The sequence below is a fragment of the Acomys minous genome, assembly GCF_964271855.1.
Source record: "Acomys minous genome assembly, chromosome: 13".
Lineage (NCBI taxonomy): Eukaryota > Metazoa > Chordata > Mammalia > Rodentia > Muridae > Acomys > Acomys minous.
The window spans coordinates 26879354-26894856 of NC_140495.1; the positions used below are offsets into that span (position 1 = coordinate 26879354).

At 40.2% G+C, this 15503-nt stretch overlaps 1 protein-coding gene across 3 annotated transcripts in view; it reads right to left on the reverse strand.

The window, feature by feature from the left end:
- Positions 1-13574, reverse strand: part of XRN1 (5'-3' exoribonuclease 1) — a 108107-nt gene extending 94533 nt beyond the window's left edge. For all 3 annotated transcript variants that reach the window (XM_084751736.1, XM_084751735.1, XM_084751734.1), the window contains exons 1-5: positions 13394-13574; positions 6848-7080; positions 3696-3793; positions 828-937; positions 622-732 (exon numbers count right to left, since the gene is read on the reverse strand). In XM_084751736.1, coding sequence (XP_084607862.1) covers positions 622-732; positions 828-937; positions 3696-3793; positions 6848-7080; positions 13394-13468 — 627 coding nt within the window. In that variant the 5' untranslated portion in view covers positions 13469-13574. The remainder of the gene's footprint in view (positions 1-621; positions 733-827; positions 938-3695; positions 3794-6847; positions 7081-13393) is intronic.
- Positions 13575-15503: the final 1929 nt, after the last annotated feature.

Consider the following 15503-nt stretch of genomic DNA (forward strand, 5'->3'; position numbering starts at 1 on the left):
CCAGGCACACATGTGCTGCACATACATACATGCAGGCAAAATACTCATATGAAAGGTATTTGAGGCATGAGCTGTGAATTAGGAGGTATTCATGACCTTAAGTAAGACAGTCCTCTTTCACTAACTTCAGCATTTGCTTTTCAGTAGTATACTCATTGAACTAAGGTTACATCTGGAGAGATGGCTCAGTGGTTAAGAGCACTGTCTGCTCTTCCAGAAGTCCTGAGTTCAAATCCTAGCATGCACATGGTGGCTCACAACCATGTATAATGGGATCTGATGCCCTCTTCCGGCATACAGGTGAATACGCAGATAGGGCACTCATATATACAAAATAAATTAGTAAATAAATATTTTATTTTAAAAGAGAGCTCTTAAAAATAAAAATGGAACTAGGGTTACTCATCTCTATATACTTAGATCGGTTATTCATAATCTATGACAAACAAACAAAGAAAGCTTATTTTCTCAATTCTATTAGAACTTAGATAATGACACATGCAGTAATGATTGTCTTTTGTATTCAATGTTACAGTCAGTAAACTTTTTGTGTTAAAATTCCATCTCTCCAGTATTTAGCACACGACACAAGCTTACAATGACAGTAAGTGTTATACCTACCAAGTCAGCATCTAAGCCATAGAGACAATGTCTGGTGTTTGGATCATGATCTGGCTTTGCTTTCTCGGATCTGATAAATTCCATGATTTTATGCTCTCCTTCTCCAGGAGTCTAAACATAACATTTAAAAAAGAAGCTGGTAATATGCTATGTCTCAAAGTATTACATAAACTTTTAAAAATTCCTTAGATTATAAAATTAATAACCTCATGGCCTGAGAAGTAGATGGTAACGCCTTGCCATGATTTGTCTGTGGAAATTTTCATATTTACAAAATACTTCAGATGTTCATGCAACCTGGCCATGAATTCAGTCCCTATAAATAAAAGTTTTAAAAGGTTAATCAGAGAAAGAGATAAAAATAGCAAAAACAGTTAAGTCCCCCAGTAATAACATGTAACCAGTATCTTCAAAGAAAGCCCAAAGTTCTCTTCTTTAGCTGCATGCAAGGAACATGCTGTGTCCCCAGCAATTATCTCTGATGCTGCAAATGTCATAGTCAATACCACAAAGGTAAAGTCACGGGTTTTACATGGTCTACAGACTGTGCTTTGAGTATTTTACCTAAGAGCAGTTTGAACTTTATTTTTTTATTTTATTTTATTTTTTTTTTTGGTTTTTTGAGACAGGGTTTCTCTGTGTAGTCTTGGCTGTCCTGGACTCACTTTGTAGACCAGGCTGGCCTCGAACTCACAGCGATCCGCCTGCCTCTGCCTCCCGAGTGCTGGGATTAAAGGCGTGCGCCACCACGCCCGGCTTCAGTTTGAACTTTAATAAGCTCCAATTTCCTATGTTTGTGCTGGATCCCTAAGCACATTCTTGCTTTTTCGTATTATTTGTCTGTGTATGATGTGTGACGTGTGAGGGTTGGTTTTTGCATACCAAGCCACTTATATGGAGGGTAGGGGCAGCTTTTGGGAGTATACTCTATCCTTTGACTATGGTTTCTGGGCTTTGAACTCAGGTCAATTTGTGTGGCCAAAGCTTTTACCCACTGAATTGTTGTTTTCCATCTTGAAGCATTTTTATAAGACATGTAGCTTCAATCAGATTGCCGATAATAATTATTATTGTTAATGTGTATTATTAATAACTAAGATTGCTTTCTTTTTAAAGACTAAGTCTGTAGTCCATGTTAGTTTTGAGCTCACTATGGGCCAAGGATAACCCTACACTTCTGATCCTCTGCTGGTAGTTACCACGTCCTGAGATTACAGGCATGCACAACCATACCCGACTTATGCTATGTTAGGGATTGAACCCAGGAGCTCATGCGTAGGAAATGAAATAAAGTATATATTCCCACTCCTACAACTACTTGTGTGTTGTGATTGGTGTGTGATTGGCTCTTCCTCAGATACATTCCCCTTGGTTTTTTAGGTTTTGGTCAGGATTTCGATATAACCCTGGCTGACTCAGAACTTGTTATGTAGATCAGGCTGTCCTAAAACTTACAGAGATCGTCCTACCTCTGTCTCCTTAGTACTGGAATTAAAGCCGTGTGCTCCCATGCCCACCCACCTTATCTTTTGAGACTCAGATTTTCACTAGAACCTGGGACTCAATAAGTAGGCAAAAGATGTTGACTGGTAAGTCCCAGTGATCCTCCAGCCTCATGTGCCCAGCACTAAGATTGCAAGTGTGCACCACCATGCCCAGCTTCTTATATGGGTGCTGGCGACTGAACTTGGGGCCTATGGTTTTTTGTTTTGTTTTGTTTTGTTTTGTTTGTTTGTTTGAGACAGGGTTGTTCTGTGTAGCCTTGGCTGTCCTGGACTTGCTTTGTAAACCAGGCTGGCCTTGAACTCACATCAATCCACCTGCCTCTGCCTCCCAAGTGCTGGGATTAAAGGCCTGCGCCACAACAGCCCAGCTGGGTTCCTAGGTTTGTGTGACAGGTACTCTGCTGAGTGAGCTCTCTTCACAATAACTGCTATGCTCTAATAGTTTAATATTTATTTATGTATGTATATAGTGTTTTGTCTGAACATCTGTATGTGCACCACATGCATGCAGTGCCCTCAGAGGCCAACAGAGGGCATCTGATCCTCTAGAACTAGAGTTACAGAAGGCTGGGAGCCACTGTGTGGGTGCTGGGAATCGAACCCAGGTCCTCTGCAAGAGCAATCAGAGCTTTAAACCACTGAGCCACCTCTGTAGCTCCAGTAACTACTGTTCTTAACGTAAAAAATTATTTTAAATCTGGAAACTGAGTAAACAGTGGTTATGACATAAAAGTGTCAGATGATTAAAAGTCAAAGGCAATACTATTTTAAATTATATCCAGAAAACTGGTTAGTAAATTGAGCAATGTATATCTAAGCCACTTAAAAAATAAAATTAGTCATTTGTATGGAATTTAAAATGTTACATTTAAGATTTTTGTTCAAAATAAAGGACTATAAGATGCAGTGAACTCTTTCCCTAAAGTGTATCAAGCAGGGTGAAATATAAAGTTAAGTTAAACAAAAATTTTATTATTTCTTTTACATTTATGTGTGTGTGTGTGTTGTGTATGTGTGTGGGTGTGTGTGTGTGTGTAGAAGACAACCTGCAGAGCTGCTGGTTCTCTCCTCCAGCATGTAGGTCCTGGGAACTGAACTCAGGTCATCAGGCTGGTCAGTAAGTGTCTGTATCTGTCGAGCCATTTCACCTGCCCTATTTTTCTAGTTTCCTTGGGGAGATGGAAGAATAAACTCTCTGGACTAAAAGAATAGGTTTCTCATCCTGAAACCGAAAGGTAGGTATAGAAACTTGGTAAGTCGCAGTCAATGACTCTGCTTGATACCGATAACTGACCAGAGTAAACTGAAAGCCCCTGTGAGTGCCTTCCAGTCAGGAGCTCTGTGTAGCTGGCAAAGTCCGCTCCACATCTGCTCATCCACATCTGAAAACCTTCCAGTGGGTCTTTATAGGAATACTCACAACATGATGAGGCAGATCGTCTCATGAGTATACACAAATGGGAAAACATGACTACTGAGAGCCTAAGAACAAATAGTCTAAACAAAAAACATGTTAGAAAAAGCTCAATTTCTATCCTAAGTCTTTCGAATGTCTCTCAGTTAATTTACCTGGCGTAATACAGTTGGAATCGAATCTGGCTTCTGTAGGAAGTATTTCTCCCTTTTCTATTGCTTTTTTAATTTTGTCTTCTGCCTCCTTGGCTGACCTTAAAAATCAAAGAGAAAAAATAGCTGACATTTCCTAGAAAATAAGCAGTTTATACAAAACATTATTTAGAAGGTTTTATAAATAAAACACTAATTTGCCAACCTTATGGTTCAAAACTGTAAAAATTTTTTTCTTTTGGAGATAGGGTTTCTCTGTGTAGCATAGCAGCCCTGGCTGGCCCTGAACTCATAGAGATCTGGCTACTTAGGCCTCCCCAGTGCTGGTGTATCTGTGACCACACCCGGGTAAAAATTTAAAAATAGTTATAATAGTAATGAAAAAGCCTGGGAATTCTTTTTTTTTTACTTACAGAATTGAGCTTTTGTAAAATGTGAAGACTATAAAAGCTGGACATTAAAGTAGTAAAAAGCACACAAATCATTATAATAAACACTTAAGTAATTTTAACATAAGTATATATAGAAAATTTATTTCAGAAACAAGTCTAAAAGCTTTGAGTGTCAATTATGTTTGCTATATTTAATTATTTTAATATTTTATTAGTCAATTATATGAGTATATAAAAATATAACAAAGATAATTCCAGGCTTTAAAGATTACACTCTACAGGAGAGGGAATATTGAATAGCTATGTTTAATTTAGCTGCAATATAGAAAAGACTATAAAATAAGTAAAGATAATGACACTACTCTGAGATAGTAGATTTTTTAAAAAATGATGAAAATAAGTATAAAGAGCTTGTAGAAGTGAGGAATGACAAGAAGTAGTCCAAATTACTCTTAGACTTGGATTGGGGCTGCTAATCACACAGTACGGAAATCAGAAATTGAAAAAAGGTTGCTTCGGGGAAGATGAATTCAGTTCTGAAGATGGAAAGCCTTCTGGTATCTGGGTTATCCAAAAGGAGGCATTTAGCAAGTAGTTCAATGAAAAGGAACTTGGGAGTGGGAAAAACACCATAAAGATAAATTTGGAAGTCATTAGCACACAGTAATCAAAGTCATTAGATGTGATCACTTGGGGCTCAGGACAGAGACTCAAGGAAGTTGTTGTTGTTGTTGTTAGTTTGTTTTGAATTGTTTTTTTAAAGGGTTTCTCAGTGTAACAAACCTGGTCATCCTGGAATTCGCTTTGTAGACCAGGTTAGTCTTGAATTCATAGAGATCTATCTGTCTCTGCTTCCAGAATGCTGGGATTAAAGGCGTGTGCCATCATACCCAGTTCTCAAGGAATTTCATTTACTGATAATTTAAGAAAAAAGGAGCAGAGAAAGGGAAGATGACAAGAGTCCAACATGGCACAAACAGAGCAAAGCTATTCATGGGAAGAGAAATTCCAGAAAGAAAGAAGAATGAGCCCCAGTACTTGCTGTGGGTGGAGGAAGCAGTGCAGACTGAGTAGGACATAAGCCTAAAAGGCAGATTCAGAGCTAGGACATCGAGCATTAAACAGTATGACGTGCTGGGGACTTTCTGGGAAACGTGGGACTCTGTGCGGCAGCCTAGCACTTAATGTTTGTGGTAGTTGCAACTGACTGGCTCTCACTCCCTAACCAGCAGTCTTCCATATTTCTGATAGTGAAAAGGTCATGAAGTTAAAGACAAACAGAGCTGGCAGGCTTCCTGTAGTTGCTGGGAATGAGTTGGGAGGATATGTGATGAGACCAACATGACAGCTGAGGTTCTAGGGCTGCTGCGGGGGAAGGTGACAAGAGGAGGCTCCAGGACTTAGCAACACGGCAGGTACCAAGAAGCAAGGAGCAGGGTCTCTATTTTGTCTAATGCAGATCTGTGACAAACCTAAGATACACTGATCCCCTCTGGTGGCTGAACTCTCTATGTAGACCAGGCTAGCCTGGCCTTGAACTCATGGAGATCTGCCCACCTGTGTTCACGAATATTGGAATAAAGGCACTCACCATCAGCAAATTAATATGATTTTTTAGGCTAGTGATTCCCTAAAACTAGTTTATAAGTATCATGGCAGCCTAGTATAAGTAGTTTCCCCACGCCTGGAGATTCTGATTAAGTCACGTCTTTAAGTAGTCCTTGGAAATCTAAACTTTGGATTTAAAAAGGCCTTTGGATTTAAGGGTCCCAGTATTTTCAATATTTTTTGATTCTTTTTTTTTTCAAAATAGTTAAATCAGCACTCTTTGGCATCCTCTCCTTAGTCTCGCTGGAAGTTTCTCTAAGACAGCGGCACATTTGACGCATGACTACTCTGCTGTTCTTTGTCCTGCCGTGATGTCTAAAGGAGTCTTTCGTTCTGCTTATAGATCATCAAACACTCTGCACGTAGGACACGTCCAAGCGGGTCTGGAGCCTGACTTGACTGTTATGTAGACATGGTCTACACATCCAGGATTTTGATTTTAAGATTCTTTTTTTTTTTTTTTTTTTTTTTATCTCTAACGCCTTTACTTCTCCACAGTGGTGCTAATAATGCCAAGCTCCTAACTGAACTCTCCAGACCCTATCATCACCTTCTAATCTATTTGTCTTACTGCCCAGTTAGGGTTTGTATTTACTCTAAATCAGCATCTGGACTAAGAGCTGGTCATTCAATAGAGGTTTGCTGAATCGCTGTCATTAGAATAACCTCTTGGGAGCCAGGTGTGGCAGGCGCATGTCTTTAATCCCAGCATTTGGGAGGCAGAGGCAGGAGGATTGATGTGAGTTCGAGGCCAGCCTGGTCTACAAAGTGAGTCTAGGACAGCCAAGGCTACACAGAGAAACCCTGTCTCGAAAAAACAAACAAACAAACAAATAAACAAACAAAAACCCACCTCCCCCAACGAAAAAACAAGGAAAGAATAACCTCTTGGTACACTCTGTAGTGACTAACCAAGGTTGATCTATTTCCAGATTATCAAAGCAAACTTTGAAACCTTGTAACTGAGAACACTGACTTCATATATGAACCCAACACAAGCTTTGCGACATGATTCATAAAAGTTACTAGCTCTTTACTTGATAAGTTTAATATGATATTAAGTATGAAATATACCAATTACTTTGAGGATTTAAATGGAAAACAAATATGAACAGAAGATGCACTGTATTGTGTCAACTATTTTAAATGATTTACCTAAAACGCCTCCCACGTTGCTGGTTCATTTTCGCTCGAGGGGCTACACCATCAACAGCCATAAAGAACACTTTCCTAGGTTTAATAATTCGAAACAATACCTCCAAGTAGTGAAAAATGTCAGTAAAGATTTTGTCATCTGAAATTCTGAAGTGAACATCATCATCGTTAGGATGAGAACACTGATGTATAATTCCATTCATATCCAGGTACAAGTTATCAAATTCTGGAATCTAAAAAGAAAAAACAGTATGTTCCGGATTATTAGTTACAACTGTTTTAATGCCTGGGAAAAGTGATTCTTTAATGGTTCAAAACAAAAACCAAACTAAACTAAATCAGACCAAACCAGGATGTTATATATTTTGCTTATATAAAAACTCAAGGGGTCGGTCCTGCTCCAGAGACTCAGGTTTGGATCCGAGCACTTACACGGGGCTGTGACCAACCACGCCCACCTCTAGCCCTCAGGGATCCACGGCACTCTTCTGGCTTCCTCAGGCACCACGTGCATGTGTGCAGACATGCAGATACACATACCGTAAACACACATATAAAGTTAAAAAATCTTTTAAAAACCAGAATAAATAATCACAATTGAATAAAGTAGGTAAAGGAAAGCAAACAGGAACAACTAGTAATGAAGAGACAAATTATGTAATTATGTAATGTACCAATGGCCTGACCTAATTTATTGTGAGGAAATAGAATATTTCCTCACAGTAAGGAAAACAGCCTAAAAAACACTCATTTAATATGGCACTCAAAATATTAGCTTCCTCCCTTTTTGCTATATGGCATCTCAATGCCTCAACTTCCTGTATAAATGAGAAATAATGCTCATTACATCAAAAGGCTTAATAAAAGAGCATAAAAGGTTTTACAGGCAACTTAATGCCTTTTATACTTGGTTCACTCCACAGAGCCATTTACTTGGTTACATTAGTTTTTAAGGCTTAGATTATAAATAGGGTAGTGCTGGCGCAAGCCTTTGATCCCAGAACTTAAAGGCAGAGGCAGGTGGATCTCCACATTCAAGGCCAACCTTGTCTACAGAGTGAATTCCAGGACAGCCAGAGCTACACAGAGAAACTCTGTTTCAAAAAACCAAAACCAAAAACTCCAAGAAACAAGAGGAAAAACAGCTTAGATTCTTTGAAAAGGGAGGCAAAACAGTTGACCTGATTCAGTGGAAAGCTGGCCTTCAGCTGTCATTGTGGGGCTTGGGGGGGTGCGGGAGCATTGCTGGCTACTTTTATAGACAATCTTCATGACTCTGGTTTTCATTTATCTTTGTTCTAAGCAAGTAGGGTGAACACTATGACACAAACGTGCACTAACAGAGAACTGAAATGCTGTAACTCTCCAGTTCTATCTAGTGTAATAGAAGGATTTCAAACTAATCTCCTTTATACATTAATAAAAGAAAAGTAGCTTAAATTCAATTAGTAAACATGTGCAGTTAACAATATATTTTTCTCATTACTGAAAAATGGCATTCCTTGGGAGGATTGAGGGTAGCAAGTTTTAAATCACTAAACGTTGCCAAACATTTATCTAAAATACCTACTTTACAGCATTAAATAAGCACCACATAAAAAGTCTTTAAATGTAATATTTAACAAATAGGCTCAATTGAAACTAACAGCTAAATTGTGACTACTTGCTTTAAGAATCTGAAAACCCCAAATGAAACCTCACTATAAGCTCTTGAGAGTGAAACGATTTATACAAAATGTTTCAATTTCTTTAGGAGAATAAATGCGGGACAATAAAGGGTTCCTTAGCCAACTAGTTCAAGGTCAGCCTGAGCTGTCTAAGGGTGGATTAAAGTGTGTGTGTGTGTGTGTGTGTGTGTGTGTGTGTGTGTGTGTGTGTGTGTGTGTGTGTGTTTTGATGATCTAGGGCAAGAAAAGTACCACATCATAAACAAATAAATACTAAAATAATTTTAAATCTTAAGTCTATAGAATGGCTGAGTAGGTACTTCATATCCATAATCCCAATGTTTGGGAGACTGGCAGAAAGACTGCAGTTCCAGACGAAAAAAATGCCTAAATAGTTTCCCACAGAGCTGGGTACGATGGAGCACACCTGGACTCCCTGCACTAGGGGAGGCAGAGGTATGTGGCTCTCTGAGTTCAAGGCCAGCCTAGTGTACAAAGTGAGTCCAGGACAGCCAAGGCTACACAGAAAAACTTGTCTAAAAAAAAAAAAAGTTTCATACAGGAGGACCAACAAGAAAAGTTGTCTCAGATACTTTACTGATTCTGCAACTATTTTGACTGACAATGTCTTTGTGATTCAATTTTCTCAGGATTTAGTTATGAAAACCAAGTAGATAATTCTATGGGGTGGGTATAGTGTGGGCGGTGGTACGTGCCAGTAATTCCAGTATTTAGGAGGTGGGCAGGATTACAAGTTTAAAGTCATCCTATGGTATATAGCAATTTCAAGGACAGTCTGTGTTACATGAGACGCTGTCTCAAAAACTCCAAAGTACAATGATTGCTACTATGATAAAGAAGTAAATGCATACATATAAAAATTTAAAATTTTTGGGGCTGGAGAGATGGCTCAGTGGTTAAGAGCACTGACTGCTCTTCCAGAGGTCCTGAGTTCAATTCCCAGCAACCACATGGTGGCTCACAACCATCTATAATGTGATCTGATGCATACTGTATACATAATAAATAAATCTTTAAAAAAAAAAATTTAAAATTTTTTAGTTCCTAGTAAATATTTAACAAAACTCATCTATTATTTTTAAGACTTAAAAATAATTCAAAATGTGTTTGTGTGCACATTCCTGTGTGTACAAGTGCCATGGAAGCCAGAAGTGGGTGTTGGGATATCTGGAGCCGGAGTTACAAGTAGTTGTGAGCCTCTTGAGGATGTGGGTGCTGGGAAGTGAATGTCAGTCTTCTGCAAGGACAATATGCGTTTTTCACTACAGAGTTCTCTCTCTAGCCCTAAAAGTTTAGCTATTTTAATGGCTCTGTGCAGATCAAATAGCTGTCCAGCTCTAAGAATTTATGATGCTGAGGTCAAGACAGGTCATGAATATGTGTTTACCTTCTTTCTAAACATCAATCCTATGAGAACCCTCAGGGGAGCACAGCTGCCTAGAAAGGAGTGAGTAGGCTTGTACTCGTGGATTTTAAAAAGAAAGGCTTCCTGCACATTAGGCGATGGCTAGTCCCAGGACTTCATGCATATTAGTCAAGTGCTATGCCACGGAGCCACGCCCTGCCCACCACTGCTATCTCCTTCCTTCTCAGTGAGGGTGCTACTGACTCTAAAACCACACCAGCAGCTCATCTACAGTGAAATGGAATGTCACTGGTAACAGGCCAGGCCAGCAATGTGGCCTCTGTCAGCAGTGCAGCCTGAGGAGTCCTCAGAATTTGGATCCTTTCTGTCTGTCACAGAAGAAAATTTCATAATGAGTGACAATGAAGCAAAGTTAACTATTTATCAATCAGAAAGAAAATAGGTTTTTGAAGAGAATCAAGTGTGGGTACTGTGAGAGGGCAACATACGCGGCTGGAGGGTTAAAGCTACTTACTCAGCAGCTGAGTTTGAATATTAAGAGAAAGTTAGTAGTATTTTTCTTACTTTTAGAATTTTGTCCTTGAAGAGATGCTTTTTAAGTACACTGTGAAGGCTTGTAGGTGAAGGGAGTACAGCACCGACCAAAATGGTCCTTACTTACACACTAAGATCACAAGGAGGCTGGACTTAAGGAATAGTTCACTAAACATTTTTTTTTTTAAACCAGATCTGACAGTGATGCTTCTCAGAAAGGGGACGGGAGTACAGCTTTTGTATATGGTCTGGTGAGTTATACCAAACGTCCTGTGTGCCAGACAGCAAAGGTAAATATTAGAACCCGAAGACTGAGGGAAATCCTTCCATTCATCCCCTTTATTTCCTAACTTGCTATCCTGCCTCAAACCATATGGGTAGATGCTGTTTCTCATTTACAAAACTGTTTTCATTTTGTCTCCTTCTGCCCCTCAGTGATCGCAGAGACACTAACAGGAGCAAAGTTGCTATTTCCCATTTAGGGATTCACAGACTAAAGATACTAGCCCTTTTCTTTTTCTAGGTGAAGTCTGGTAATTTTAATTAGACTACTGGTCAACTGAATAAATATTCTCAGGTACATGGTATTTAACACGTGCTTTCAAATATATATATATATATATATGTATATATACACACATATGGTTTTAATCATAGTTTTAGCATTTTTTTCTGCTGCCTTTTCTTTTTCAGAAATACCTGTTATTTATCTTGTTTGCCTTTATATTACCTTATCACTCCTATTTGCTACTTTCTCCTGAAAACCTTTTTCCCTGGTGCTGGGGATAGAAACAAGGGCCTCAAGCCCTTCACTGATGAGTTGCATTTCCAGCATCTGAATCCTCTTTTAGTCTTTTTGGTTTTTAACCTTTCTTCTCTTGGCCTTGCATTAGATTTCTCTAGAGGAACAGAATTGACAGAATTGCTGTACATCGCAAGGGGCTTTATCAGACTGGCTTAAAGGCTGTGGTCCCCTAGTTACAGGTGCTCTGTGCCACCCACAGCTCTTATGTGGGTGCTTGGGTCCTAAATATTAAGATTTAATAAAATATCTGTATAGACATTAGTTTGATACATCAAGTTTCTATTTATGTATTTATTTATTTTTATGTGTATGAGTGTTTTGCTTACATGTGTGTCTGTGTACCATGCTCTCCAAGTGGAGTTACAAACAATTGTGGGTGCTAGAATCAAACTCAGGTCATCGTAACCAGGGCTCTTAACCACTGAGCCATCTCTCTGCCTCCTATTTACTCATTCGCTTATTTATTTATTCATTCATTGTCTTTGAGACAGGGTCTTATTATGTAACTCTGGCTGGCCTTAAACACAGAGATCTGTAAGCCTCTGCCTCCTGAGTGCTGGGATTACAGGTGTAGGACACCATGCCCTGCTGATGCACTAGGGTTTAAAGTTTACTTATGCTGTAATTTTAAAGCAATTCTTACTTACTTACTTTCTTTCTTTTTCTTTTTTCCCTTGAGACAGGGTCTTTCTGTGTTAGCCTCGGCTGTTCTGGACTTGCTTTGTAGACCAGGCTGGCCTTGAACACACAGTGATCCGCCTGCCTCTGCCCTCCCAGCAATCTTTACTTTCAATTTCAACCTACTGTAAAACTTTCACAAAATCTATCTTGCTGTCCATTTCAGTTTTGGTTTTGTAACTAAATTCCTCAGGATGAAAAACACAAGATATATTTTAACCAAATAAATGCCTGTGGCCAAAGAGGACAGAATAAAATGTTGTTGAACACATTATGTGCTTTCAAATATTTATTGATCAAAGATCCTGGCTGGGGGGGGGGGGAAGGAAGAAGATCCTGAAAAAAATTTGTCTCAATTTTCAATCTTCTCCCTGGAACTAAATACTCTTTAAATCCTCAACCTATGTTTCAAATAAGTGAAAGACAAACTAGCATTTTGGAACTTTATATAAACTTAAAAAAATATGCCAAGCTCCACTGAACTTAATATCAAAAGAATCTTTTCCAGAGCGGGACTCTATCTTTAACCTTATAAGTACCTTCAAAATCAAATCAAAACAAAATCCCCATATAACTGACAGCTTCCAGTATTAATACAGTGGCACTTACCAAAAAATAATTCAATTCGTTATACAAATTTCAAAAACGAGGTTTTTTTTTCCCTTCTGCAAACCAAAGTCATTACCAAAGTCATCCAATATGACATACTAAATTATCATTCAAAGTCTAGTTATCTATTAGAACATTTGGTGTCTTTCCTCCGTTATTCAACCACACAAATATATTCCAATACATAGCTACACAAATACACACTTTTAGAACTCACATAACCAATGTGGTGGGGCCATTATATACAAAGTATTATTAATGTTTCGGGTTCTTACTGGCATACCAAAGCTGCTAAACATCGCCCCCCGTCCCTGCGCTCCAACTAAACGTTTTGTTCGTTTAGACAATAGAGGGTCGGTACAGTCGGGGGGCTAACAGATGTATCAAAAGATATCACAAATACGAGCCACTGCTATATCAACCGGTCTAGGAGTCGGGGTTAAATGCAGCCCTTCACGTCTGGAGTACTCGGCGATTCCTCCACAGGGACGTTATTGCTTGTACGCGGGTCTGTTGCTTTACGTGGGACGATGGACCCGGGAAGATTTCCCACTCAGCCTCGCAGCCTAAGGCGAAGCGTCAGCTGCAGCTCCCAGGAGGACAGAGAGGGCTTATTTAAAGGCTTCCCACTAAGGCTCCTTTGGAAGTCTCGGCTCTCCCAAGGGGGAGCTCAGACCTGCCCCAAGCTCCCGGCGCGACCACTCTCCTCGGACCGGCCTCACTTGGAGGCCACCAAGCCTCTGTGCCCGACTGTCCTCCTCCTGTCCGGCCGCTGACCAGCAGGGCAGGCAGCTGGAAGGCTCGGGTCCCACTGCCTGGAGAGGCCCGCGGGCCCGCCTTTTGCGCCGCGGCCTGAGCTCACCCACCTGATGCTCCTTCACCACTTCGCTGAGGCAGGGATACCGCTCCGAGATCCATCGGTAAAACTTGGGGACTCCCATTTTGACCGTCAACACTAATTCCAGTCGCTGCAGAAACGAAACCAAACGCCCCGCCCGGGCCTACGCTGCCGCCTCCGGCCGTCGCTCGGAGGATGACAACACAAGGTCCTCCAGACCATAGAGCAAACCGCCGGCGTAGACGGGAAGGACGGTGCCTGTGGGCGGGGCGTCCTGTCTATCCGGCTGCCGCGCTGCTCTTCTATACTCGTTGGTGGCGGCGCGAGAGGCGTGATTGTTGCATTAGGTGAGCTCAGTTTTAAAATGCCAAATGGTATGGAAACATTTAAGGGACAGCTGGGAGGTGTGTTAGTTTTAAGTCAGTTTGATACATGGCAGTCAATGGGAAAAGGAACGTCAACTAAGAAAAATGCTGCCTCCTGATTGGCCTACGGGAATATTTGATCGAAGTGGGAGGCCCCTTCTCATTGTGGGCTGGTGCCACCCCGGGGCCCGTGGTCCTGGGGTACACAAGAAAGGCTGAGTAAATAAGCCTGAAAGCAGCGTTCCCCCGTGGCGTCTCCAAGTTCTTTGATGTTGGACTGTGATGTGAAAGTGTAAGCCAAATAAACCCTTCCCTGCCCAAGTTGCTTTTGGTTATGGTGTTTATCACAGTAATAGAAACCATAAGAGAGGGAGGGTGTTTGTACTGCGGGGCATGTACTTGCTTGCCCTCCTGGAATTGTTGAGCTCGCTATTTTTCAACAAGGACTGGAAAAAGGTCTGGTTAGTTTGTGAGGGGAGTTATTTTCTCTGAGTAATGTAAACCTACAGAAGAGTTTTTAAAAAGAGTAATATTCCAGCATTTCAAGATTCTGGGTTACTGCCCTCACCCACAATTTTTGATACCTTGTCTCAAAACAAAGGAACAAAACCCACAAAACCTATTGTGCCATGCAAGCCCATACACCCAGCACTTAGGAGGCATAGGACAATCAGAATTTAAAGGCCATCCTCATATGAAAGCCCAACTGAAACAAAAAACTCAGAAAGCTAGTGTGTAGGCAGGAGGATCAGGAGTTCAAGGTCATCCTCGCCTACATAAGAACCTGCCTTAACTGAACAAGACAAAAGCCACCATCAGCACTTCTGTACTTGTCTCTACCATTATGTGACCTTCCTTACAATAAGTACTTCAGCGTTACTTAATTCCTTCTTTTGATACTGCCTGTTCCATGATTAGGACTTGGACAGCATCTATCTTTAGTCAAGGGAACCTTTCTTTCTTTTCTTTTCTTTTTCGACACAGTGTTTCTCTGTGTAGCCTTGGCTGTCCTGGACTCACTTTGTAGACCAGGCTGGCCTCGAACTCACAGCCATATGCCTGCCTCTCCCAGTGCTGGGATTAAAAGCGTGTGCCACCATGCCTAGTTGTTTTCTTTATTCTTAAAATGTTTCCAAATCTCATTGTCTTTATACAGGTTAGATTTTTAAAACCAGGTTGAAATATTTAATGATAAAGTATTCAATATGATCTTGACCTGAATGTAAAATATTACATTGGCCTTGTATTGGAAATGTTTCTTTAAAAATATATGGGGAATGGATATTAAAAATGTAATATATAGCCAGGCGTGGTGGCGAACGCCTGTAATCCCAGCACTTGGGAGGCAGAGGCCGGCGGATCTCTGTGAGTTCGAGGCCAGCCCTGGTCTACAAAGTGAGTCCAGGACAGCCAAGGATACACAGAGAAACCCTGTATCATAAAACCAAAAAAAAAAAAAAAAAAGTAATATATATATATATTTTTTCACTAGTAAAGAATGAATTTATATATCATTTGATGGAAAATGGATGCAAGTAGAGATCATCATATTAAGTAAATTAAGTCAGTCTCAGAAACTATCTTTCATTTATGGTTCCTATATTTCATATCGTTACTTTAAAATCATGTATGTATATGTGACATGAAAGCAGAAACAACTGTTGAAGGAAAAAAAAGAGATGGAGGCAGGGGATCAGCAGGAAGTATGGGAAGAATTTGTTCAAAGTATATTATATACTTACATGAAATGATCCTGATGTAACCCAGTACTAT